General features: G+C 42.2%; 1 protein-coding gene across 12 annotated transcripts in view; it reads left to right on the top strand.

The window, feature by feature from the left end:
- CACNA1C (calcium voltage-gated channel subunit alpha1 C) overlaps nucleotides 1-26,577 on the top strand; it is a 431,380-nt gene that overhangs the window by 361,428 nt on the left and 43,375 nt on the right. For 11 of the 12 annotated variants that reach the window (XM_027905723.1, XM_027905708.1, XM_027905715.1 and 8 more), the window contains one exon: nucleotides 13,920-14,003. In XM_027905723.1, coding sequence (XP_027761524.1) covers nucleotides 13,920-14,003 — 84 coding nt within the window. Of the gene's footprint in view, nucleotides 1-13,165; nucleotides 13,250-13,919; nucleotides 14,004-26,577 lie in introns of all 12 variants that reach the window. The other variant, XM_027905670.1, reaches the window with a different exon arrangement.

Here is a 26,577-nt window from a genome sequence, read left to right as displayed (position 1 = left end):
AGAGAGATTTGGGATGATTAGGGCTGCTGATAAAGAAAACATCCACTACATGCCCTGCATCTCCTTACAGAGTATTAATACGCTGCTCCAAAGCAAAACTCCCAAATGGACCTCAGTGTTTTTCTTGGCTGATGCTCATAAACCGATTCAAGACTACTTACTTCAAAGAGACAGACAAGCTAAAAGTAATACTGTTGAGCCAAGGCCTTTCGCTGCTTTGTTTTTCTAATTTTATATATTCTCCAGCCAGTCTGGTGAGCTATTTTCCAATTCCTGCATGGAGAAATCTGCTGCTGCTGCTTCGTGCTTTTTCCAGAGAAAACTACTAAAGGGAATGAGGTGCTGTGCTGCCTGGGGTGCTCACAGCTACCACTGTCCTGGCTTCTTAAAGAAGAAATCCCCACAAGCACCAGTCCATGAAGGGCCAGCTGCTCTACAAAACCTGCCTGGGGTTTATCTTTTCAAGTCAAAGACAGCAACTTAAAATTCCTATTCATATGAAGCTGTGCCATCTGTCAGTGTACATGCAAATGTGAGGATGGATATTCCTTTAGGAATATCAGATCTTTCCAGCTCCCTGGAATGGGCTGTTTTAGTGATGAACCACAAATACTTCTTCTTTCAGGAAACATTTCTTCTGCCCCCTTATTAGCTAGGGCAGGACCACTAATCCAAGAGCTATGAATTTTCTACTGCTGTCCCTGTCATCTCAAACTGGGGAAGACATGTCTGTGGAACTACTGCCATGCATAAAGTAAACCACATGTTCATATATTTTGTCAAATCTGTGTCTGCTTGTGGAAAGGGAATCTTGGGGATTTCCTCCGTGGAATTATGACTATCAGAAAGACTACAGATCACAAGTCTATTCCATTTAGCAGACACTGTCAGCACCTTTCTTCCCTGGGTGTTTATGGATGTTACTTGTAAAGCAGCCTGTAACAACGCCATCTGTCCTGCCTCAGATAGTTAGCTCATTCCTTCATTTATCACTGCTACTTTACTCTGAATTCTTGCCATTCTTAAATGTCATTTTTGTGTAGCAGAGTTCAGACTTAGTGCACTGTTTAAAACAAGTTTCGCATTCAGCCCAAGGCATATAATCCCATGTGATCCAAGGAAGAGCTATGACCCTCTGAGTAGTGGAAGTCATAAGTGCCACCCATGGTTATTTCTTAGTCTCCATTTACCGATGGATCTACGTGTCCTCAGTGTTTCTTTCTCCCCTGCTGCATTTGCCCTTCTTTATTCCTCTTTAAGCTCCTCTCAGTCAGCGTTTATCATGCATTTGGTGTACAGATATCTCTTCTCAAACCTGCAGAATGACTCATCTGTTTTTATTCTCTTTTTACCACTACATTTCTTGTACATTTATGCCTATAAACAGATCTTTGAGCAGTCTCTCCTCAAGTCACACTGACTGCTTCATACCACTTGCATTCTTCCTTCTCACCAAAACCATAATCTGTTATTACTTGGTCAGGATAGAGCCTTCAGCATTTTCACAAACTGAAATTTAAATCCATACTACCCCCTGGCACCACAGAAACAATGTTAGTTAATTTTGGAAATCTAATATTTTTTGTATTTCTTCATTCTAGTACCTTTAGAAATACCAGTGTATCTTAGGATGCTGCTCTGGCATCGCTCATCTCAGTGTTTTATTCCTCCAGTTTATGCAGAGAAAGCAAAGGACATTCTGCAGTGATAATAAATGTCAGGAAAGCTGGTTACGACTGAGTGGTCTTTTGCTCAGTGCCAAAACCCACTTCAGCTGCATCCAACAGACATAGGAATCATATTTAGTTCAAAATCACATGCTCTGGGCTGAAGTATGGTGGTATAAATTAATAGTTTAAGTTGTGTAAGTGTATATGTGAGCCCACAGTGCAGGCAGCTGCCTCCCTCTCATGGAGTTTGGCCACACAATGCTGTGTGGACAAATGTGATGGTTGTCAAATGGCTCTTACTTTGCAGATTTTTCTTTGCTGGTTTTGGCAGGTTCTTTAGCCTGGTGGTCACCTAATTGTTTTCTCTCCTCAGCTTTTTTGTTTTGGAGGGGCTGCATCTAAATGTGCAGTATTTGATGATTGAGTCATCTACCCAGCTGCAATAGCAAGGAGAGTCTCCAACCACCACGCTGGCTTGGGGTGGAAAAAGTCTTTTAAAAGGCAAAAGAAGCAGTGAGAAAACTGATGTATTTCAATATCTGTGGGTGGGTAATAATATACATCATTCAACAACGAAGAAGATTGAGTTCTGCTTGACTTGGGTAAAAAGTAGTGAGCACGGAGAGAAGTGGTAATGGGTCCGGTAAGAGAGTATGTGAACTGAAGAAAGTGAAAGAACTAAACAGGAAGGAACAGGTATGGGAGAAAAAAAGAGAAAAAACAAACCTGTGGAGGAGGGAAAGCCATACAAAGATAATGGAGTGTGGGAACGAACAGAATATCCTTAAAGGCAGAAAGAAAAAAAAAAAAATTAAGACCTTGAAAGAGGAAAGTATTAATAAAATGGAGGAAGAAATGATTGGACAAAAAATTATACAAGAAAAAGAAAAACAGAAACAGGGCTGAAAGGGAAAGTAAACATGGGAAAGGATTTTTAGAAAATTAAAAACTGAATTAAAACCCATAGCTTTTAAGCTAATGAACATCTTCTTGTGCTTCCACATTTTATAGAAGTTCCCTGGCAGACATCCCAGGTCTCCATGTTCAAACACATTAGTACCTCAGCCACAAAGCCTCCCTGTGTACTGTCTCATCAGAATAATTTGCAATAAAAGTTAAGTACAATTTGTTTCTCTACTTCTGTGGGTTAATCTCAGCTCCATTACAAAATGTATCAGCATGTTACCCCAGAAAGGCTTTCCTTTCTCACCCCAAATTTTGTTCTGGATGAAGTCTGGATATCTTCTATGTTTCTCTGGGTCTTCTATACAACCAGTATCCCAGCTGGAATTAATCTCAGCTGCTCCATCAAGCCCAGCAGCAACCATAGGACCAGAAATCCCTGAGATCTTTGTAGTGCCCAATCACACACTGAATTGCATGTGTGCAGTCAGTCTAAGGCTCTCAAGAAATTGCTGAATCAGCCTCAGGGGTTTAGGAAATAAACAAAAAAAGGGGGGAAAAAAATCTTAACCCTTCATTAATCACTCCTCTGCTTTTTCTTTGCTGCGATTACCTGTCTGTGAGGAGTCTGATGCATTTTGTGTAGCATACATATCATGTGGAGACTTGACCATATTGGTCTTTCATGTCCACAGGTCTGGGAGGAAGAATGAGCCTCTCTTCAAACCCTTTCTGAAAAATTAAATACTAAAAGTACTGTATGTTACAGCAGCACGTTGAGGTGACTTTGGTGTGAAGAAATACTGGGAATAATTATTTTGGACATGGATGACCAGGTCATCCATGTCCTTTATTCACACCAGTGGGTTGGCACAGATGGGTCGCCACAGTCATCAGGTAGACTTGCTCCTGGGTGCTGCTTGCCTGACAGAATTTCTATCTGCCCATATGCCCAGAAAATGAAGGAAAACAGAGGCTAAGAAAGCAACTTGGCCTCTTGTAGCACAGTCTGTGCCACAGCACTCTCACAGCAGCTCAGCTTTGAGGCTTTCTCACAGAATATGGAGGGACACCCCACTAGCCAAGGGTCAAACAGCTGGTTTTGTTATTCCAGGCATTAAATAGAAACTACTCAGGAATCTGTGCTGCCAACATGGTTCAAGGCAGTGGCATTTAAAGAAAGAGGAACCACATCCCGGTGTTTCAGAGTGCTGGCCCATCAAGTAGAGCCTCTAACAACAAATCTTTCAGTTAATACAGAAAAAGAAAATTTGTAATAGAATGCACAGGGATGAGGCTGATTTAGCAACAGTTGCCACAAATAAGGAGCTACCAAGCAGATAATTACCTTCTCTATCGTGTGAAAGCACTGGGAATCCTCTTTGATGGCTTCTAGATTTCACTGAGCTCCTCACCAGTTCCTGAGTGTGCGTGGGAGGGGAAATCTGGTCATTCCAAACACTTTAAGGGAGAAGAAAGTAGTGCCAGACTAAAGTTTTTCTATTGTGCATATGCTTATATTCTGAGATGGCATAGGCGTGACTCCACCTAAGCAAGTCATGCAGTGTGAAAAACACTTGGTAGGTGAATGTAACACAAGAAACAAGGCAGATGATGAGAAATGAAACTTTCACCGTAAATCCTAGCTCATACCTCTACTTGAATCTGGGTCAGGAAGCATCAAAGTCTTCCTTGTCAGCACTGGTTGGCATCCTGTGTGAAGTATACTAGTCTCTTCCCCATTTTGTTGTGGAAAACGTATCTGGCAGAAAGGCATGAGCAGAGCAGATCTCGTTTGGTTTCTGTGTCGGTGCCCCCAAGAAAGAGGCCAAGAATGAAATGAGTATACAGAACAAACTTCCTTCTTCATGCAAAAACCCTTGTCATTTCATGTGGAAGCAGAAACAATTGGTGAGGGACAGAAAAGCTGTTTGATCTGCTGCTTCCCGTGCTAACTTTGTGGTTTAAATGCAGAATCTTCTCTTTCTTGGAGGACAAGGCCAGCAATTCTCTGCAGACAAATAGATCCTCAAATTACTATAGAGAATGTGTGAAATATATAACACTCAGATAGATCAGCCAGAACTGTGCAATCCTCCAGCTTTCTGGAGCATCAGTGGAGAATTCAGTAGGCAGAAAAGACAGTTAGAGGAGCTGGATAAGAGCTTCAATGATAGAGGACCTTTTCCTTCACAGCAAACTTATCCAGAGAATTTGCATATTGCTGCAACATCATGACAGATGAATTTTCAGTCTGGCACTTGGGGGTTTTAATGTCATTATAAATGATCCAAAATAATTATATGACTGCACAATGCAACAGTGTGGGAAGCACTGTATTAGCTGTTACACTTAATTATTTAATACGGAAAATTATTCGCACAGTCTTGAAAGCCCAGTGGGATGGTGAACCGGGGTCTCATTCACAACAGCGTCAGCAGCATCAGCAACAGAGCAACAGTATGGAAAGGGAACAGTTCCAGGGAAAAGTGACTTGCTCTCACTCTCAGACAAAAAAAATCCCAACCCTCTATCACTTTGTGTGAGGTTGTTTCAAAGGGTCAAAAGTTCTCAGAGATGTGAATCTTCTCTTCAGAGAGGAATGATCCCAGAATATGGACTGTGAGACAGTGCCTATTAAGAACTGTTCATCATGTTAGAAAGTGACATTTCCGTGACAAGTGGTCACCTGACAGGTCTGAGAGAGTTGATTTCTCTATCATGCCTTGGAAACTTCAGGTTTTTTGTAGACCTTGGAGATGTTAGTTTTCTAGATTTCTGCTTCCCCAGGAGTAAAATGAGAGTAACTATCCGCATTTGGAAAGTTATGATTGATGGGTAAAATAAAATAATAATAAGCATTATTTTATTAACCACTGCAATCCATATAAAATTAAACCTTTTATGAAAATGGAGATAACTTACAAAAAAAAAAAAAAGAAAATATGCAAAAACATATTGCTCATGCCTACTGCCCTATTTTTTCAACATTCTGCCCTTCTGCCAGTCAGTATCCACTATACATGCAGCAAACCATGTCAGAGCAGACCACAGCCTTTTCCCATGCTGCATATGGACACAGGGAAGCTATTCCAACTCCTCTCCCATGTTCAGAATGCTTCTTCACCCATTGCTTGCCACTATCTCATCTTGCCACAACATTAAGTGACTGTTCCCTATGAAAATGTCTCACTTCTGTTCTTATAGGTTGAGTTTTACTTCTTTTGAATCATTCTTGCCTGGGCTGGGATGTCAGTCCAAATTTAGAAGACAGAGTATCTTAAGCAGCCAAGCCTATCCTTTAGCTCTTTTCACAGGACTATTTCACATTGCTGTTTTGGTTTGTTGCCTTCAAGAGTTATTTGTTGGCTCTCATCAAGACATGCTTTTTCTAGACCTTCCAAAGTCTTTGGAAAAGAAAGCATTTGCAGCTTCTTCGAAATGGAATTTGACAGCAAAATTCTCTTGGAATGCATCCTGTGATAAACGATCTGTTCAGACATAGCAAGCCATCACATTCACTTCAGTCTTTCTGGTAAAACTGGTGCTGATTTTGTTTCTCTTTGCTGAGAACATGTCTGTTTTCTGACTGAAGGGCAGTAGTTGTTAAATGGTAGCAATGTGCTTACTGTCCATGAAGCAAAGGGACCAATCCCTCATAGGGTATTGCTGAGCCACAGTACACCTGTAGGAAGGTCGAGAATGCTTATCTTATCTTCTAAGTAGACAGCGAAATTTATAAGAGAGCTTCCTGTTATTCTGCCTCCATTTTCATGCACTTATATCAGAGAGGCCTTAGGCATTATTGTTATGAGGCATTACTCACCCTTCCTTCAAATGCAGCTAAAAGCAATCCAGGCCAAAAAATTACATCAGGATCAACTAGTTGAATCATCCAGCTTCAGCATGTTTTACTGTTATAATTTCCTCAGGCCTTCTCAGCATGTTACCTTGGGCCATAACACCTCACTTGAAGCCTTCCCCATGGCTGAGAGCTTGTGTACCACCAGCCACTGCACAGTAAATGAAATTCAGAGAGATGTAAGATAACTGTGCCACCAACAGCCACCACCTTCAGTACCTAAAGGGGGCCTACAAGGAGGCTGGAGAGGGTCTTTTTACAAGTTCATGTAGAATTAGGACAAGGGGGAATGGCTTTAGAGTGAAAGAGAGTCGAGTTGGATTTCTTCTTATTAGGAAGAAATTCTTTATAATGGGGGTGTTGAGGCACTAGCACAGGTTGCCCAGAGAAGTTGTGGATGCCCCAGCTCTGGAATTGATCAGAGCCAGGCAGGATGAGGCTTTGAGCAGCCTGATCTAGTGGGAGGTGTCCCTGCCCATGGTAGGGAGGTTGGAACTAGGTGATCTCTGAGGTCCCTTCCAATCCAAACCATTCTATGAGTCTATGTAGATGAGCATGGAGGGACTCATGGGACTATCTAGAAAATACAATGCTGGTGAAATGAACTGGGTTGCAAGGTCTGGAAATGGAAATCTCAGTTCACAGACCAGATATGATACAGTCTTTTCTAGACATGACCCCCCCCCACACTGTCATTATCAGCAGGTGTGGAGACCATAGAAAAGGGTCTGTTGTGACACAAGAGACTCTATAGTTCCAACCTCCATAAATGTTTAAGTTTGTCAAATGGTGGCTTGTGGACCTTGGTTCAGGCAGAAGGGTTTTCTCCTGTGATGGAGATATTTGTTCACCAGAAGCAGAGGTGAGACTCATAGTTTTCCTTAGGACCTACAGGATCTCAAACAGTAATCAAAATGTGTCCACTTCAAGGTGGACAGTAACAAGATACCTCTGTTTTCTCCCAGTGACCTAGAAATAACCATTTGAGAGCTTTTTCCAGATTACAGAGCCATTCAGGTCCTCCAACTCCATTCTTTCTGTATTAAGGATATCCAAGCAGGCACTCAGACCTCCAGGGACACCTGTTTGCTTTCACCAGTGTCCTCGCTGTGAGAGAGAGCATGAAACACAATGAGGGAGGATAAAGGAAAATATCAGTGTTTTTGAGCATCTACTTTGGTCTGCAAGTTGGTTTTGTTTTCTTCTGGAATAAGCAGAGAGCTATGAAGTTTCTTTAGAACTGACCAGAATTTTGGAATAGTCTGGAGAAATGAAAATCTCCTCTTTTCCTACCTACAGAAAGATTTGACAGAGTACAGGGGGGCCTTGTTTAATTCCCTGCAGCAGTGACTCATTACAGTGACTGGTAGGTGAATAGCAGGGACTCTGTGCCTCAGAATTAATCCATCAGTGGATGAGAGCTGATAGATAGTATGCAAATAGATGCTGTTTTCCTGCAGCCTGTCAGGAGCTCCAAGCAGCTGCAGCCTCCACTTTATTCCTTCTCTATTAGATTCTGCTAATCTCCCTGATTGCTGTTATGGCTAAATGGTATTTTAGCATAACAGAATTTGCATCTGACACACATCTCTGTTTGGTGTCAGGAGCTATCGAAGCTTTGTAAGATTGTTTTGCATGTTAGGAGATATGCAAATCCCTCAAATCTGCTGTGAGAAGTTGTGCCAAGAGTCATGGTAGTGTGTAAATGTCACTTGATTCTATACTGTTTTGCGATGAAACTGCCTCTTTTGCAAAAATACTTTCAGGGAAAGGCTGTTTAAGTGAAGTCTGAGAACTGATTCTCACAGCTTCAAATAGCCTGTAGCATTTTCAGATACAAATCCAAGTACTAACCAACCATCAACCAAACTAGCTGTTCATCTCATTTTGCAAATCACTGGCAGAGTCCGCTTTGGTGCCCTTTGCAATCAGCAGGAAAGCTTTGCTATGAAATCACACTGAATACTGGGGTATCAGCCCCTTCCTCTTCTTCCTATGAACTTTTTCCATCTGACTAAGACTGATGCTTCTTTTTGTTGTTTCAGCATGCAGGATTATTTCAGATAATGGTAGCAAGGTTCTCCCGTAGATTGCTTTCCTTTTAGGCTGCATAGTTTTCTTTATGTCTTAGTTTCTCCTCCTCAGTGCTTCACTTCTGTATCGCAAATACATACATGCATGCATGTCTCTCCCTTATTTCCTATAGCATTGCAACATCATCTTCCTACATTCAGATCTCACCCAGTGAACAACCTTGACCTTGCTGTGCCCTTCATCTTTAGAGACCTTTTTCTCAGAGGGTTTTGTTAAATTTTGGCAGCCACCTCGTAAGAGACACAAATAAAAACCTGGGACTGAGCAGATAAATAACTACACATCAATTAGCACACAAGTGACCCTGCAGATCCCACAGGCTGGGTGCTCAAAACCAACTGATCCTATGACTCAACAGCACCATTCCCCGGAGGATTTCTGTGCTTCAGTGTGGATGCACAGCACTTCAGCTACCACATTCTCCTATTATTGGCCCCAGGTGACTCTGAGCTTCAGATAGACCCCAGTGGGCAATTTTCCCTGCTATCGTTGAGGTTTCTTAGATACCACATTTATGATCTCATATTCACAAAAAATAACAGAAATGGGGTCCAGAGATTTCAATGCCTCCGTAAGTACCAAAATAAACCCTAGCTTCTTTTGATAGCTAACCTTAGCAACTAGGAGACCTAAAAATGATTGGCATACTCATTCTGAAATGCTATGATGTCTGCTCCTCTTGCACAAATGAGATTCCATTCCAGTCAGCTACTGCATATTTATGCTCAGTGTTTCATTAATATATTGATCATATGGTGATACACTATCATTTGCTACCTTTGGGGGGAAAAAAAAATGGGGAAAAAAATGTGCTCTTCTGGTGGGGCTATTTCATGCTTTCTGAATATTCAGTCCAATCCTCCTGGTCTCTCTCTGTCCTCTTTTCTCCCTAAAAGCTTCATGGATCTCCAAAGACATCCCACAAGAGAGGGTGACTACCACTCACCAGTAAACCCCTGAGGATGCCATTATGTGGCATGCAATTATACAGCTAAATCAGGGTCAAGCATCTCCCTTTAAGGGTAAAATATGGTATTACACTCTAAATTCCTGTACTGCAAAAACAAACAGTGCCATCAATTCATTTCCAGTCAGACCTCCACCCTCTTGGGAAAAGTATACAGAACTTTCTGGTGGGAAAAATATTTTGGAAATACAACCTCTTTATTAGAGTGAAAGCTCTTCCTTCATTCAGCTTGTCTTTCATTAGCCACCCTGGTACACTCCAGTGAGGAATGTGGCTTGAAGAGGTCCTTTGAGGTCACGGGAGGCAAGTCCCAAAGGGATGTAGTTCCCTCCCCATATGTACTGATAACTCCTGACAAGATTATGAGGCCTGATCCAAAGCTAAGTGACCACACGGCCATAGGTAATTGTCTCTGAGGAGGGTGGGTGGCTTTTCAAGGAAGGATCCCATTACCTTTCCACACAAATGAAGCATCTGTGTTCTCTGTTTCTTTGAGCTCTCTCACTGTAAATAATATCTTCCTGTTTTTCACCCTTCTGTTTGAAACACAGAGGGAGCAGGTGAGGAGGAAAGGAAGGTTTTAAAATTCATGTGTTTCCTTAACTCAGCACTGGTATATTGGATGTGGGGTTGAGTAAAACTGCATTCATATCTATGGTTCCTCTCTGGAAGGCTCCTACAGGAGGAAGAGCTCTCTGAGTTCACCTTACAGCCATGATAATGCTCTTTCTGGGATTCCAGAGCAGACCAGCCTGTGACTTTCAAGCAAGGAACTGGCTGATGAGAAAGAGCTTCCTATGTAAATCTGGAGCAACACTACTGAAGTTAGCAGAGTGACTCCAGATACACGGTGGTGTCACAAAGGTCCAAAGCAGGTTTTTTTTGATGGCAATGAAAAAGGGACCTTTCCTTTCCGGGCCTGAATCTCTCCTGAGATGTGCCAACTCTGTCAGTGCAGTGCAATTGCATCCAGTGAGGTTGTATTACTACAACTGGGAGCAATATTTAATGTACTGGCTTTGGTGGTCATCTGAGGACAGGATTTGATGTTGCTTGTCACCTGGGGTCTGTATCAACAGCAAATGCTGTTTTTACCAGCAGCGATGACTATTGGGCTCTATGAAAGAAGCTGCTCAGTAAAAAGAAATTGTGAATTTGGTTACATCAAAACCATTCTTTGCAGTATGATGCCAATCATAGCAAAAATAACCACAGACTTAAAAATCATTAAAAGTCATCATTTTCATGGGCAAAACCTAAACAATATATTTTGGATTTTAATATTTGCAGCTGCCCAAAACCAAACTCTGGGGTTTTTTGAGTTGTTTAGATTACTGTTGAAATCCTTAATAATTCCTAAACTATGCATTTGAGAGGAAATAAAAGAGAAGCATGCTGTTGAACGCATGTGAGCAGTGCCATTGCCTTCAGCAGGACCATGCACATGGACAGGGGCAGAAGGATTGGGTCTGTTGTCTTCTACTCTGTTTTTTGATCCTGCAAGTTTGCTGTTTGCCAAGGTCACATCAGGCTGCAAAGGCACTTTTTTGTAACTCTGTACGATCTGTGTCTGTCCTCTCTTTATTCCAAATGCGTTTGCCTCTACAATTTAATCTGCTGTTCTCTCCCTCCCCTTCCTCTTGGTGAAGTCTAATTACAGTTTTATTCCAGGTCCTTCTGGTTGCTAATGGTGCTGGACATCACTGCTGAATTCATTCTAATATTTGTTGTGTATTTTCTAGGCTGGACACTGAATAATAATATTCTCTGAATTTGCTTTTGCTCCTGTTTCCTTCCTCCCTGTTGTAGCTAATTGTGTAGTAATGTGTAGCCCTAGGATGATTGCTCTTCCCAGTGTAGATCTGCTAAGAGTTGCCTGTTTCAGGCTGCAGAATGAAGGGGTTTTATTCTGGTTTTGTGGAGAAGTTTTCCAAATCCACTCTACCAGCTCCCTTCACTGGTGTGGAACCAGCCAGGCAGTGGCTTTTTTTTTTTTTTTTTTTTTTTTTTTTTTTTTTTTTTTTTTTTTTTTTTTTTTTTTTTTTTTTTTTTTTTTTTTTTTTTTTTTTTTTTTTTTTTTTTTTTTTTTTTTTTTGCTTCATCTTTTCTTTTTCTTTTTCTTTTTTTTTTTTCCCTTGCCCCAGGTGTAATGCTGTTCATAACTGTGAGTCTCAAAGGGTCCTGGAGGAAGTGCTTCAGCACTTAGAAAGACACTTTTTGTTAGTGCCTGCTCCATGTGATGGTTGAACCCACAGTAATTTGAGGTTCCCAAGCCTGACTTTGCACAGTGCCAGTGCTGAGATAATTTTTTCCTTTCTTTTTTAATTTTTTTTCTCTTTTCTCCTTTTTGCTTTCTGCAACACTGCCTGGGAACACAGACTCACACTTTACCCATGACCTGACTCTTTGACTAAGAATAGCAGTCACAGTGCAACTCGGGTTCAGTCTCACTGGAGACATGCTGCAGCTGGGAAACAGGGAGGTCACATTAGCCCGTGCTCACAAAACCAAACATAGATCAAAAGGAGTATGGAGGATTTTGCGTGTTTGCCTCCTTTAAAGACTGCAGAACAAGGAGAAGAGACTGGCACAGGTGTTCAGTGAGCGAAGATAAATTTTCTTTTCTCATGACATTGACTTGTACAGGAAGTTTACATACAGAAGTTCAACTTCTGGGCTAAACAGAACCTTTTTCAAAAGAGTCCTGTATCCTTACAGCCTATTCAGACAAAAATTATGCAGGATGAGGATAGTAAGCAGTGCTGATCAGCATCTCCTGAGCTCTGCTTAGGACAATGGGATGTTTGAGATAGCCCCTGGAGTGATCTGCTGTGGCTTGTCCTGGGCAGCCAATGTGACAGTGCTGCTGGAGCTCTATCTTTAACATGAGGGACCAACAGGTCTCACTCTGAGCACATGCTAAAGCCAGATTTGCTCCTGTTCTTACCCCTTCCTGCTGGGATGTGCCAGGCTACATTCACACCATCATTCTGTGGTGCAGATGTGCTTTCAGAGTAACAGAAATACCAATCCTGCTCTGTATTCTTAAGACAAGAGCTAAAGCATTAGTAATAGAAGATGTTATAGGCCGATGATTGTCATAATACTCATTGTGGTGAGATTTAAATAGCACATTCTCAGCTTGACTGTGCCCTCTCCTCTGCCATGACGCAGCAGCCAGCTGTTCCCTGTGGGCAGAGCATTACATCTGGAACGTGGACTGCTGGATTGATACTCACACTGGCTTAAGGGGATCCATTTTTTGAGAGAGCCATATGACACCATTCCTGTGCTCTCCCCCAGCTGAATCTAAGTCAAGTGGGGAAGGGTGCTGTGTTGCTAGGAACTGAGATGTCTGGAGGAGCTGGTCCTGCCAGCCCAGATCCTGGGAGCAGCCATGCTCAAAATGATCTCTGTGACTTCCCTTCAGCCCCTGTCTCAGAGTCAGAGGGGAGGGGTGACTGCCCTGGCATCACGTTAGCTGGATGGGGGCTGCTCACTCAAATCAGGGAACCCAGGCCTGGGCTACAGCTTGAGACGCCAGGAGTAGACTTGAGAGGAAAACCCCTCGAGGTCTCAGGGCAGTGATTCTAATGGTAATTTTGAACTGTTTTTGTCTGTCTAACATTCCTTTTTAATCCCCATCCTGCCTGCCCCTTCCTTATGTAGGGTTACTTTAGTGATCCTTGGAATGTTTTTGACTTCCTCATCGTAATTGGCAGCATTATAGACGTCATTCTCAGTGAAACTAATGTGAGTATTACTCTACCCTCCCCAGGATACCACCACCTCCTCCTCCTCTGCCGTTCCTTCTCTCTTTCTCTCTTTTTTTCTCTCTCTTTTTGTTTTCTGTTTTTTTTTCCCTCTAGTCATGCTTTTATTGAACTTGCCGTCGTCCTTCTCCTTCTCCCAGGGAAAAAAAAAGGAAGGGGGGAAATGCCTCCTTCTTTTTCACTTGTCATAGCTCACCCCAAGGCTGTGACTGGTGAAAGCGCACAGAGTTTGGGGTGTGTGTGCTTTTTTTCCCTCCAAAAGGTAGACATGTTTGAGTGTAACTTTCTGACTAACCAGGCTTTTGTTGATACCCTCCATCATGTGAAATGTTACAGAGGTTTGAGCAACCAATACTGTAGAGTGGTAAGAGACTATTTAATATGCCCACGTAACCTCTTTCTTTTCTTATTTTTTTCCTCTTCTCTCCCTCTTTCATGATTTTGTTTCGTTTCTTTTTTTTTATTTTATTTTATTTTACTTTTTACTTTTTTTCCCCTCTTTTCTCCCTTTCCCTCTTTCTCTCCCTCCTCTCTCTCTCTCTCTCATTCTTTCTTATTCTTCCTTCCTTCCTTCCTTCCTTCCTTCCTTCCTTCCTTCCTTTCTCTCTCTCTCTTTCTCTCTCTCTCCTTGGCTTCTCTGCCACATGCAGCACTATTTCTGTGATGCATGGAATACATTTGACGCCTTGATTGTTGTGGGTAGCATTGTTGATATAGCAATCACCGAGGTGAACGTAAGTAGCTGGCGTCTGTCCATGATCGTGCCTGCTCTAACATTCATTTGCCTTTCCCGGGTTCTTTTTATTTTATTTTTTTTTCCACCCCTCTCCCTTTCTTCTTTCTTTTGAGTTTATTTTCAGAACTTTTCGTTTAGTTTTGAAGCTCTTTTTTTTTTTTTAATTATTTTTGTTTTCATTTTATTTGGTTTGGTTCTGTTTTAATTTTTGGAACGACTTAAAGGACTTTTTTGACTGTTGCATCATTTTCTTCCCTTCATAATCCGCCTGGCATGAATTAAACTGTATAGCAGGAAAAGTGATGGGAAATGTGGAGTGTAAGTGAAAAAGCTATTTATGCCATGGGAAGCTGCTAGAATAGTCCCAGGCCAGCACTTTGGTCTACCCGGTGTTATGCTTTGCTTCCCATGGCAGTTCAGTACTCTCCACCCCACAAAGAGATAAAGGTCAGTTCTTTCGAGGTGGAGCTGCGGGAACCAAACCAGGAATACTCCCTGTGCCTCCTCACTCAGGCTGCCTCCAAAAGAAATAAAGGCCAAATCACCTCTGTTTAGAGGAACCTGCTCCTGATGTTCAGGTAGACAAAATAAAAACAAATCAGAAATACTGAAGAAAAACAAAGCACCAGAGTTCCAACCCATTTTTTTTGGGTTTGCAACCTGATTTGCTCCATCTCTCAAATTCCACCGGCACAATTGACACTGATTGGCCCCGCTGGTGCCCATCTCAGCAGACAGGTGAAGGATTGAGTGAGCCGTGGAGACTGAAATAAGCATCTGGTGTTCAAGACATAAATCACATCGGCCAAATTTTTTCCTCTGTCTATTTTCTTGGAGGTGGATGGATAAGGAATTATAGGATAAATAGACAAAGGACAGGCAGGACAGGCAGAGATTCCCAAAAGAAAGACTATGATGGGTTTATGAGCACGGACAAAAATTGCACTCAAAAATCCAGCTTATAAAGGCCAGGCAGATAGAAATATTGAAAGAAAATTGCTGCAAATATGCTAGAGGAGAGCAAATTAGTCATGAATTTTCAAAATTATGTGACTGTTGAATAAATATTCCAGCTTGGAATTGTTGTGTACTGTAGAGGTAATCCATTGCAAGCAGAAAACTGACAGCATAGTTTTCACTCAGTACTGTGTTTAGAGAAAATATGTAGGCAACACTTTGAAAAAATAAAAATGCTTTACTTGGAACTTTCCAAATAAAACATTTTCATATCTTGGTTCTAGTTTAATTTTTTTTCAAATTCTATTTTTCTTTTTTCTTTTGTTTTTCTTTAATTCTGAAGCAGGGACCCTTATTCAAGCTGTAACATTTTGATTTAGGATAAAAGAAAAATTGGTTTTGAAACTAGTTTATTTTCCTTGTTTTTTGAGAGAATGGAAAATAGTTTCTAACTGAAAGGGAACTTTTATTTCATATCTCCTAAATGTCCTGCTTTCTGGACACAAAAAGTTGCTTGCAATATTTCCCACAGAATGTTGTAAACTCTTTTGGTTACCCTTTTACTAGCTAGATATTAGGACTAGGCTGAATTTGTAGAGAAAAGTTACAATGACTGGCTGGTTGAAGTTGTTAATTTTTAAGAAATTAAAACCTACAGATTGTGGAATAATTCAGTTCTCATCCATAGAGACAGAACTGCACATGGTAATGGAGGAAATAAGTACAGTTAACTGGAGATGAATCCTACTAAACATCAACAAGACTTCCCCGACTGATATATTTGAATCCATACAAAAGTCTTCCAAGCAGAAAGAAAGGAAATCCTTGTGTTTTGATAAATAAATGGAGGTCTATGGAGCAGAAATCCAGGGAAAATCCATTTATCCTTTTGAAAATATTCACAATAATTCCTTATAAATTAAAGGACTTTTTATTTCATGGGCTAGGACACTCTGATATGCCTCTCATTAAACTTCAGTGGTGTGGGAGAAGGACAGTCACCAGGCCTCCTCTTGAGGGGGGAGAGACACAACCCTTCTCAGGCCCACTGGTGCCTTCTCTTACATATCTGTGGCAGGGGAAATTAATTGCTCTTTGGAGGTGCCCATCCAGTAGCTGGTGAGTGTCTAGATTTGTTAGGTTTGTCTAGACACCCAGCTCTCAGACACTGAATCTGAGCAGTATAAATCACATTCATTCTCAGCATCTTGTCGAGACGGTCATGCTGCTCCTGATTGTTCTGATTTTCAGTCTCCAGGGCTGTCCATCCTGGTGTGCTTAATTGCCACTGACAAGGCTCCCTCCCTTTTCCATTCCCTGTCTAAATTCAAGTTTATCTCGGCCAAGGCCTAGAATCCAGTTTTTGGTTAGAGAAGTCAATGAAAAATGAGGACGTGCCTCTGTCCGACCAATCATCTCCTGTCTTAGTTGAGGAGGTAGCAGGGGTGGCCCTGACTCTTTTAGTAAGGGCTATGAAGAGCATTGTGTGATGGTTCCCTCTGTTTCCTCTAAAGAATCCTTTCCTTCTATACAGTTTTACAGATCTCTGCACACGTCTTTTTGTTACCTGGCATGTTTAAATCTTCTCTTTTTATCTAGGCAAGTCCTTTGCTACTAGTTTCTAATGTTTGTTACTAAAAACTTGCACAATCTTTTGATGCACTGATAAATAAGCAGCAGCTATGGATGGAGTTTGTTCTGAAATGTTCTGAAATCCCTTTGCACTTATAATCCTTATTGAATAAGAGAATGTTTTGTGTGTTGGTTTGTCCTGTCAGATTCCCTTCCTGCTAGCAGCACTTGGTATGTTACATCTGTAGAAAATGGGCTCTGGAAGTAGCAGCCCATCTTGGACGGACGGGTGTCATCTTCCCAAGCAGTGTGAGGCAGTTTATCAGACACACTTCTCCCATCTCCTCAGGAGCTTGTTGCTTTCTTGCTGTTTGTGGGTTTGAGCAAACCCTGCCATGTGTTTCCGTACACTGTCTTGTCTTGTTCCAAGAGACCTGGAGTCTGAAAAGGAAAGAAACAATAAACCCTGCCATGCCAATCAGCTCCACTAATAGGAGATGTTTAGACTGGTCAGGTGCAGGTAGAATGATTCTGCCCAACTCCTTAGGAGCTGAAGAGTATTTGTGGTAGGGTCTTGGGAGGTGCTGCTCTTGGAGAGAAGGGATAGTTTTTGTTGCGGTCAGTTAGGGAGGATGGAGATTCCTGGCACGGGTCACAGACACATAAGCCTGAACTCTCTGTGAAGTTCATCTGACATTTGCGTTCAGGGGAAGCAAACCCAGCAGGTGTTGAGCTGCCACAGCTGTAGTTGGGGGTGGGGAGAAAACACTGATTGTCAGCCTCCACGGTGAGTGTGTGTGTAGGTATCAGCTTGCTTTTATTTGTGCACTTCCCCATGCTCTGTTTTTGGTGGTTTGGTTTTTTTGTTGCTTGTTTTGGTTTGTTGTTGTTTTGGTTTGTTTTTTTTTTTCATTTTGACATTTATTTTTGTTTCTTGAAAAGGAATTTCCCAGACCAAAACCTTTGTTAAGATGTATGTGAGTGTGCATGGGTGGGTCTTTGTGCACCCCATTGGTTGTACTACATGTTCCTGAGTGGTTTTGGATGCCTGTGTATGGGCTACAGATTCACGGGAGGGTGTACAGGCACAAATCCATGTGTGGGGCAAAGAGAGTGTGTATGCAAGCATACGTATTTCATGTGTATTTGTGTTGTGAAGGGTTGCGGATGGAGACACATGAGTTGTTGTGTGTGTAGCTGAGAAATAAGAACATGTTTTCTGAGCTGATGTGACCGTCTTCCTGTGCAAGTTTGACCTGCTTACGGATGGGTGTTTGTACCTGAGAGTTTTCTGAATGCAGGCATGCTTATCTGCATGCCTGTGGGTGAGTGAACACTTGCATGTGAAGCTCAGCATGTTTTCATTAGTGTGGCTGTGCGTTCAGAAGCAGTGAGAAGGCCTTGTGAGGTAGGCCACAGTGCTTGTGAGGCAGGCTCCCAGGCTGCCTCAGCATTTCTGAGTCATTTAGGAAGCCTTCACTTAAAACACCTTCATGGTCTGGAGATATGTCAAGTGATAAGTCCGACTGCATCATGTTGAGCACACTTGCTCATTGCCACTTAGGAACCCCAGCCAGAGCCCCAGACACATGGAGAGGCATCTCATACAGCTGAATAAATGCCAAGGGCACAGAGCAGCTTAAAATCTGGTGGGTTTAAAAAGTTCAAAGGGGCACAGTTTCTGCCAAATTCACTGTTGAATTACCTGACTTTGAAGCTCTGCATTTTCAGAGCTTTACTCTCAGTGACTGTTGCACAATTAACTTCTTAGCCACAAAATAAGGAGATTTTTTTTTTTTCAAAATTTTCTGGAAATATTCAACATTTCTATTTTGGGGCACTCTTAAGTCACTTCTTAAGTGACTAAAGAGGGAGAGGAGGCAACTTTTTAATCTTTTTCTTAAAAAAAGAACTTCCAAGGCAGAGACCACATCTGCCATGCGCCAACTCTCTTTAAAACCAAGAATGACTTTTGGGGAGTAAGATGAAAGATGATATAATATATGGGGCCTGGGATGTGGGACCTGTGGGTTGTATTCCTTGGACTTTGATTACATCCCTGTACCTCAGTCTTCCTATCAGTGAACTGAAGATTGTTATTACTGCTTATGTTAAGAAAGTATAGTCATTAGAGTTTAAAAAACACTTTAAGCTCCTTTGGAGAAAATGTTAAGGTGGTAAAAATTATTGCTATCTATTATAATAGGAAATAAATGCTATAGGAGTTGAATAAAAGCCAGCAAATTTGGACTATATCATCCCAGAAGCAGCCCTGGGCACAGCCTTGCATTTCCTTGCTTTTCACATCAGCAGGCACAGCCTGGAGTTGAGCACTGTAAAGCTGACTGACAGCCTGCTGTCCCCTCCTCCAGGCAAAGAAAGTGGCTCATTTCTGTTTGTTGTTCTGTATCAAAGGAGAAAAGCAAGTTTGATTTGTGCTCTGTGCTACAGTGCCCACTGAAGTGACAAAAGAAAAACAGTCAGGCCCTGAGCCACTGGAAAAGCTGTAAATGGAGCCTCCTCCCTCTCGGCCAGAGAGAAAAGCTGACACTTCTTTGGTGCACAGGGTTCTTTTTCCTTCGTCCTTTCTTCTGCCACTGTCAGACCAAAGATCTGTGTGGCTGTGCGGCTGAGTCTTCATTTGCCATCAAAGCAATGCTCACAGCAGTGCCCACTGAGCTGGATGAGTCCCTGTGTCCCTGTGGCCAGCTGAGGGGTTGCCCACGGGCAGCTCATGTGCAGACATGTGAGAGAGATTTGCAGAGGCGTGTTCAGGTGGGAGCATGTGTGTCTCCAGGGCATCGGCATATGCACCGGTGACAGTGGGGATGTGGTGGTGTGTTTGATTCTGTCTGTCTCGAAAGAATGTCAGGGAGGGGGAGGGTTTGTGCCTACCTGTGAACCTGTCTCTGAGGGCTTCTGCCGGTGCCCGAGCATGTGTGCGTGTGTGGGTACCTCTGTGTCCATCAGCTGCGTCTGGGAGTGCATGAGGATGACTGAGCAAACCACCTGGACGGGTGTCCATCCTGCCTCTTCCACTCAGTGGCCATACTTGCATGTCTGAGTGTGTCTGTGAACACTGCAGGAGGTACAGAGGAGGAGGAGTTACCTGTGACAGGTACAGCAGATGTGATGAGCCAGGGGTTATGAGATAAGAGCTTTTAGGAATAGGGTGACCTGCGGGCTTTTGTGAAATAATGGACTATTTCCCTACCTAAGACTCCTTCCTGTTGTAGCAGCACACATTTTCCTAAGAGTGAACATGTGAGTGGTTTGAGGGTTGATGGAAATGGTGGGTTTTTTAATGGGAGAGGTGACAGGAGGAGAGTGCAATGCTGTGTGTAGTCTGATCCGTGGCAGCATCTGGGAAACATAGGACCTGGGTATTTCAGGAAGTAGCACCCCTATGAAGAAGATTAGAGAAACCCAAACCACACCTTGCCGTATTACTTCCCCTAAAAAATGTCTGTCAGATCTGTTGTGCCCAAGCCTGCTGGGTAGTGGTTTGGCATTTGTCTGTCAGGTGAGCTGAGTACTTTATATCTTGTGCTTCTGAAAAGGTTTTCAAGTTCTGGTAGGAAGTCAGCAGAGGGTTGCAGCTTGATTGATTCCTGAGTATGGATACAGTAAGGCCAAAGCATTCAGCTCCCAAGACTAAGAGACCTGTGCAGTGATTTCATATTTAGTCTATTTTATTTCTGAACTAAACCAGCTCAGGCTTAAACCAGGTGCCTGGGGCCTTTTTTTACAGTCATCTTGCTTTTGGTGTCTAGAGGCTTCATATGATTTGCCATGGGCTCCTGCTCCCATTCTTTGGAATATCTGACAGCCTATACTTAAGTCTCCCTCTCACCTTCTCCTGCACTTCTCCCTTTTAACCCACACCCTGCCTTTCTTCCTTTTCTCCCTTGCTTTCCTCTCCCTCGTCTCCAGCCACACTAAACCTCACGAGTTCATTTTCACCCTCAATCAATGTGTTTGAAGGCAGAGAACCAGTGGCTGAAGTCCTGCAGTCCTTATTCAGGCAGAGCTGCCCCGCCTCGGGCATTCCGCCTGCGCAAGGACTGGAGCGGCCGGGCCCTGCGACACAGCCCTGTACACACACACCCCCACAATGGGAGCAAGGATCGGTGGAAGGACGACAAACATCCAGCCTGCACCTCAGTTGGGACTGGCATTCATATCTGTCGCTGTGTCTGTCTGTCTTTCTCTGCCTGTCTGGTTCTCTCCGCTTCCACGCCCTTTGCTGCTCAGATTTTGGCCACCAGCTGCCACTGGACACAAATCTTTGCAATTCCTAGAACTTGCAAGTTCGTTTGCCCAAACCTTCCGGAAGAGGCAGAAAACATCTCCCTCCCTCTCCTCTCTCTCTTTCTCAAATGCCACCTGGGTAGCAGGGGCCTCCAAATTATGTAGCAAAGGGCTGGAGGAGCACAGTGGCTTCTTTTGACATCTTGTGTTGTCATACCCTTACTGCTGCCACCCCAGAAGTTGTACGTAGTCCTGAGCTATCCCTGTGTGCGTGTATTTGTATGTATATATGACCTGTTTTCTTTTTGGAACAACTACTGATAAAATTGATGGGGAGGGGAGGGTGGATTTAGTTTGCTCTTTTTTTGTTGTTGGTTTTTTGTTGGGTTTTTTTGTTTTTTTTTTTTTTTTTTTAATATCTGGTGGTGTTTTTGTCACTAGAATAATTCAGGTAACGCACCACGGCGGCCCCAGCTTCTGTGTGTAGGAAGCCACGTTGAAGCATGGTTGTGAGCTGTAGCAGTGGTAAATGCTAGTGCTTTGTTCTGCCTTTGATGAACATCAGAAGAGCTGCCCTAAACAACTCCTAATCCAGATTAGGCTTAGATTGATTTGAATTTGATCACCTCCTATGCTTATTCAACAATCCAATGCACATTTTTCACTGTGTGTTGCTGAGAAAGTACGGCATGACTATCTGACCACAACCATGTTTGAACAGGGTTATTTTGTTTTTATTTATGTATGTATTTGTCATGAAGATGGGGCCTCTTTTTCTTTTTTCTTTTTTTCTCTTTTGTCTCTAAAATGTTGGTATTCTCAGTGCATTTTTAGATGTGATTTGCCCATTCAAAGAGGTGTTTTTGATAACTGCACAACTTTTTCTGTAAGAAAATCTGTATGAAATATGGGCAATCAGAAAAAAGTATGTATTTTTTTCCAGAAAAGAGGATAGTAAATGCAGATGACTCCTTTCTAGGTTTACCTGAGTATTTGAGCTGTTGTTAGCAATATTAGCATTATAAGAAGGAGGCAGGTAGTTCCCACTTTAAAAGACTCTTCATACTCCCCAGTTTTGAGGAAATACCTCAGTACTGTGATTTCCACAAAACTACTTGTTAGACTTGGCTCCTGACATTGTTCCAGGTGCATGGAATAATCAGAACGTATTTTAATGCAGGAGAGACTTAAGAGTAGCATAAAAATAAATTTGCCTTACTGGAAAAATTTAACCCCTCACATTTTAATTAATTAAAATCCGAGAAACGGAAGATAAAGGACCCAGAAGAACAGATCCTTAAAAGCAAAGTGTGAAAGCAGCAAAAAGAAGGTTAGGCGGCCCTGTAGCTGTAAGATTTGATGCACAAACCTGTCTGTAGTCCTTCTGAGTGAAAATGTTTAGTTCTCTCTAAAATGGGGGGCCACAGTGTCTTACTGACTGCATTGAGGAGTGAATCATGCTTTTAATTACTGCAGACTTTCACATACCCAAAACCTTGGTGGGTTTCAAGGCCTTTAGAGGAGAAGTCCTGTTTTCTTATGTGACCCAAAATTATTGTTACAATAACAATAATAGCTGGTAGTAGAAACACAAAGAACCACAGACCTTGTCCTGTGTTGGTTCAACAATGAAATAAGTGTGTGAAGTGTACATTTCAGTAGAAATAGCTCTTTAAAAAGCCTACATCCAGATTTTCTTACCAGTATTTAATTTTACTTGTCATTTTTTCTGTCACATCTAGCACACTTTGAAGAAAAAAAACACTACAATATTCTGGCATCAACATTTGTGATATATTACAGCTATATTTCAGCTATATTTCATTTTCCTTTTAATTCCAATGTAGTTTTCCACAAAGCTAGTTAAAACACTCAAATTAAAAAGCATTAGAGCTACCCCCAGCTAGTTATATTTTTCCATTGGATTGCTAGCCAGGATAAATCATTCCTTTTGCCTAGCAAAAGTTTCTTTTAACTTTCCCTGAACTCTAATGGAGATTGTATCTCTATATGAACCCACAGAAAAATCTCAGACTCTGATTCCTTAGATGGTCTCTGAATGTATTAATGTTAATTAATGATTGCTCCCTAAGCACCCTAAGTTAGATGGTCAAAAAGGTGCTTGTGTGAGTTCAAAATTCATCTAGTTCTATCATCTCAGACAATTTTTTGAAGCAGTGAAAGATGACTTCTGGCATTTAATTCTCCTTTTTCTAAGACCTACCTTGCCGAGAATGCCCAAGGAATTTTCCAGCATCGCTGTTCTCTACATGGAGATTGCAATCATAGAGAGGGCACAATCCCCTATATTTTGCTCATTCAGTTTTGCTGCAAAAGCTTCTGTTCTTCATGCAACGTTGGTTCTACCTCATTGCAGGCACCATTTTGTGATATTACACATATTCAGAGAAATGCCAACTGGTTCCCAACTGCACTGCCAGTTGCAATGAAAAAAACAATGAAGTGATGGAATAAGGGAAGACACACAGAAGTATTTTATTTGTTTTCCTCTTTACCTTGCTCTTCTCCCCCCATCTTCTTCTCCCCAGTGACTTTCTCCAAATTTTGCTGAACTCTTGGGCAGCAGAGGTCGTGTTTCCCATTCCCAGGAGCACTAGGGGTAGTTTTCAGTGACACAGTAATAAGTTCCCATCTACCTAGTGTATCAGTGATTTTTTTTCTGTCTGTCTTCAGCCAAGACACCATCAGTCCAGGGGAAGGGCTGTTCCCCCTTGAGAGGCCTTTTGTGCCAGGCACTTGGCAGCAGGTCAGCATGGTGATGGGTACCAGTCTGCAAACTCAAATGCACAGGCTTCATGTTAAATACAGACCTGACTGTGGGGGTTTTGCTGGGAGGCAAGAGGATGTGGCCATCCAGGCAGATTTGTAATCAAAGGTAAACCCATATAAACTAATTTTACCCTTTCTAATATAGTCCATATAGCACCCTCATTTAGTTCCTGCTCTGCTCCCCCTACACTTGTATGCACCAGCCATGCAAACCTAAGAGGGTTGGAGTTTTTCTTTTATTTCTTGCCAGACATCTGTTTTTAAAATGACTGTGCTCTTACCTTTCCTCAATGGTCTGTTCTTACTGGAGACTGTCTGGCACAACATGCCAACAAAATGACTTCTGCTTTATATATCTTCCTAGACATCTGCTAAATGGGGCCCATTCCCTGCTGCATCCAGATGACCTAGCTGTAGGGACTGGATTTTTGCTTATGGTCAGCTGATTGATGGCCAAAAAATGTGACTGGCTCTAATTGCTGTTGCAGAGTAATGGGACATACCAGCTGGTCACATCCCAGTTGTTCTCTCAAAATCCATTCTTTTAAAGCTCAGAGAATACAGTCAGCAGTGGTGCCTGCTGAACCTCATCTGAGTGACTGGGAGAAAATCTCCTTCACCCAAAGCCAGATTAAGTGACATCTTTTCATAAGCTGAACAGACATGAAGTCAAAGATGCCTCAGCTGTAAAGAAATACTAGTTAATAGAAAGACATTAAAATAAATTGGTATTTAGAGATAGGGAATTTGAGGCTCAACTGTTTGACCAGACTTGAGCATAGTAAATCACACAGTGAGCCTTACATATCATCTAAACTATCCCTACATTTTTTTTTAACCAAAAAATTCATCAAATCAATAATAATTTATTCTTGGAAAGACAAGCAGAACAAAAAAATGTTGCTCAGTAGCTTTGTAAGATCTATCCGCATTCTCCATATGACCACCTCTAATGTTTTCCTGATAGCGCCTGTGATTGGCATTTCAAATCCCTGAATGGCTCATAGGCTTTATTGTATCCCATTTTAACATCCAGAAATCCAATACAAGTCTGTAGGGTGTGTTTTTTTTCTAGGAAATGTTCTGCATCAATATTAAATAACTTTCTAATTCAAAAGGCAATGAAAAGACACAGTCTGGGAATTAAATACTAACTGCTACAAAATGTCAAATGGCCCATAACAAATTCTCTCTTTGGACTGCTGGTATGTCTGTATATCCTCCTTTGAGCAAAGACTGATTGTACAGAATTGACAGGGGCTGCTGGTTCACCTCTCTCTACAGTGTCTTGCAACTCACAGTCCTGGTGCTTTTGAACAAAGGCAGATTGGGCTTTCACCTGTTTTTAACATCATGTGCAATCTCTTTAAGCACCTTCATCAAAGCACTAGGTGGCTCTTCCACCTTCACATTGTCCTAGAGCGTCTGGGCTGGCCAAAGGATGGGCCCTGGCAACACTGCACTCAGAATCTTTGAGCTGGTAAGTTGCCAGCTTTTCTTCCTGGAAAAAAGTGCTCCTGGTCCAGTCTCGATCTGGCTCCATTGGTCCCCAGAAGAGTTACACTGAGGGGTGAGTATTTTGCTGCAGACCACAGTCCTGCTTCTGACCTTACCACCATTATAATTCCCCATCAGCTATGCAGGAGTTGCAAAGATGCTACTGAAGTTTTCTTCTGGATCAGTGTACTCCTGACAACCACGTCACAGTAAACCCCCCTCATACTGAGCCTCCAGGAAACCTCTTCACTGATGGGGCCCTAAAAATCCAAAGGTTTCCAGGCTCCTTTGAGGTGAGGCTGCCCAGAGAAACCCCAGTAACATCAATATGCAGAGAGCACCAAATTTCACTCTGTTATTCTTTTTTTCCTTCTTCCTTATGCTTTTCCCATACCATGGAATCCTATAAGTTAAATCAGAAGTAATTAACAAGTGGCTGTAGAGGTGCTCAAACGTTCAGTGCACTGAAGACAAACACAGCCATGGCAGAAGAAGGAGATGCCTCTGTGAGTTTGTTTAATTCCTCAGATCACCAGATTTCAGAGAAGATGAAGCCAGTAGATCATCCTCTCAGTACCAATGGAGTATTGCAAGGTGTTGAAGGCAAAGAAAGCTCCTGCCTATCTATGGCTCAGGACATTCATCTTAGAGAAGATCTCTGCTGCCATTATCTTTTCCAAGGCAGGCTGTGGGATGTTACAAGAAATGGAAAAATCAATACCTTATACAGTGCACAACATCGTGTCTTAAAAGTAATTAAGACTGGTATGAATGCTTTGAACAGTCTCTTTCTTCTTTTTTATTTCGAGATCAAAATCAGTGGCATCGTCTGAGCACACAGGATCCTTAGCAGGCCAAGTATGTCAGAGAACATCTCTCTGCAGCCTTCCAGAGCATCTGTGCTTTCACAGCACTACTACAGATAAGAAGTCAAGATGACGTATTTTTTTGGTGTTTGGAGTGGGAGAACCTGGGTATGAAAACAACTGTAATTTAGAGTGAGTCAAAACCAGATAAAGGCTGTGCTCCTTTGGGAAAACCAGTCCCACAGATTTCCCTCCCAGACAATGGGAAAAAAAAAAAAAAAAAAGAAAGAGAATAATTGTCAATATACTATGGAATAAAAATCCTTCTAAAGAGGTGGAGGAAAAGAAGACTGCCCTTTTCAGCAGAGTGATAAATACACTGCTGGGTTTGATGCTTAAAAGCCATGTTAACTTTGCCAAAGGAAAGGCAGTGAGGCACGCTGGACTGCTTAGAGACAGCAGTGAGGATACTGTTGGCATGGATGGTAATAAATCTGAGGAAGGCTGGGGAGATGTGAGAACTCTAAATTCTCACACTTGCACTCTCTCTGTCTTGCTCAGTGGTCTGTTCTGTTCCCAAGGTTGTCCTCCTCAGTCTGCTCTGGGCTGGGACAGCCTGATCATCTCCTCTAGGAGCCACTGCCCTGTGAATCAAGAAATGGTCAAGTGAAAAGGCAAGTTTAAAGGAAAAAAGTCCAC

This window comes from Empidonax traillii, unplaced genomic scaffold, assembly GCF_003031625.1.
Source record: "Empidonax traillii isolate 1590-97213 ecotype Southwest subspecies unplaced genomic scaffold, ASM303162v1 scaffold25:size3598162, whole genome shotgun sequence".
NCBI lineage: Eukaryota > Metazoa > Chordata > Aves > Passeriformes > Tyrannidae > Empidonax > Empidonax traillii.
The sequence above is the reverse complement of the archived record's forward strand: the minus strand, read 5'-3'. Positions and strand labels throughout refer to the sequence as shown.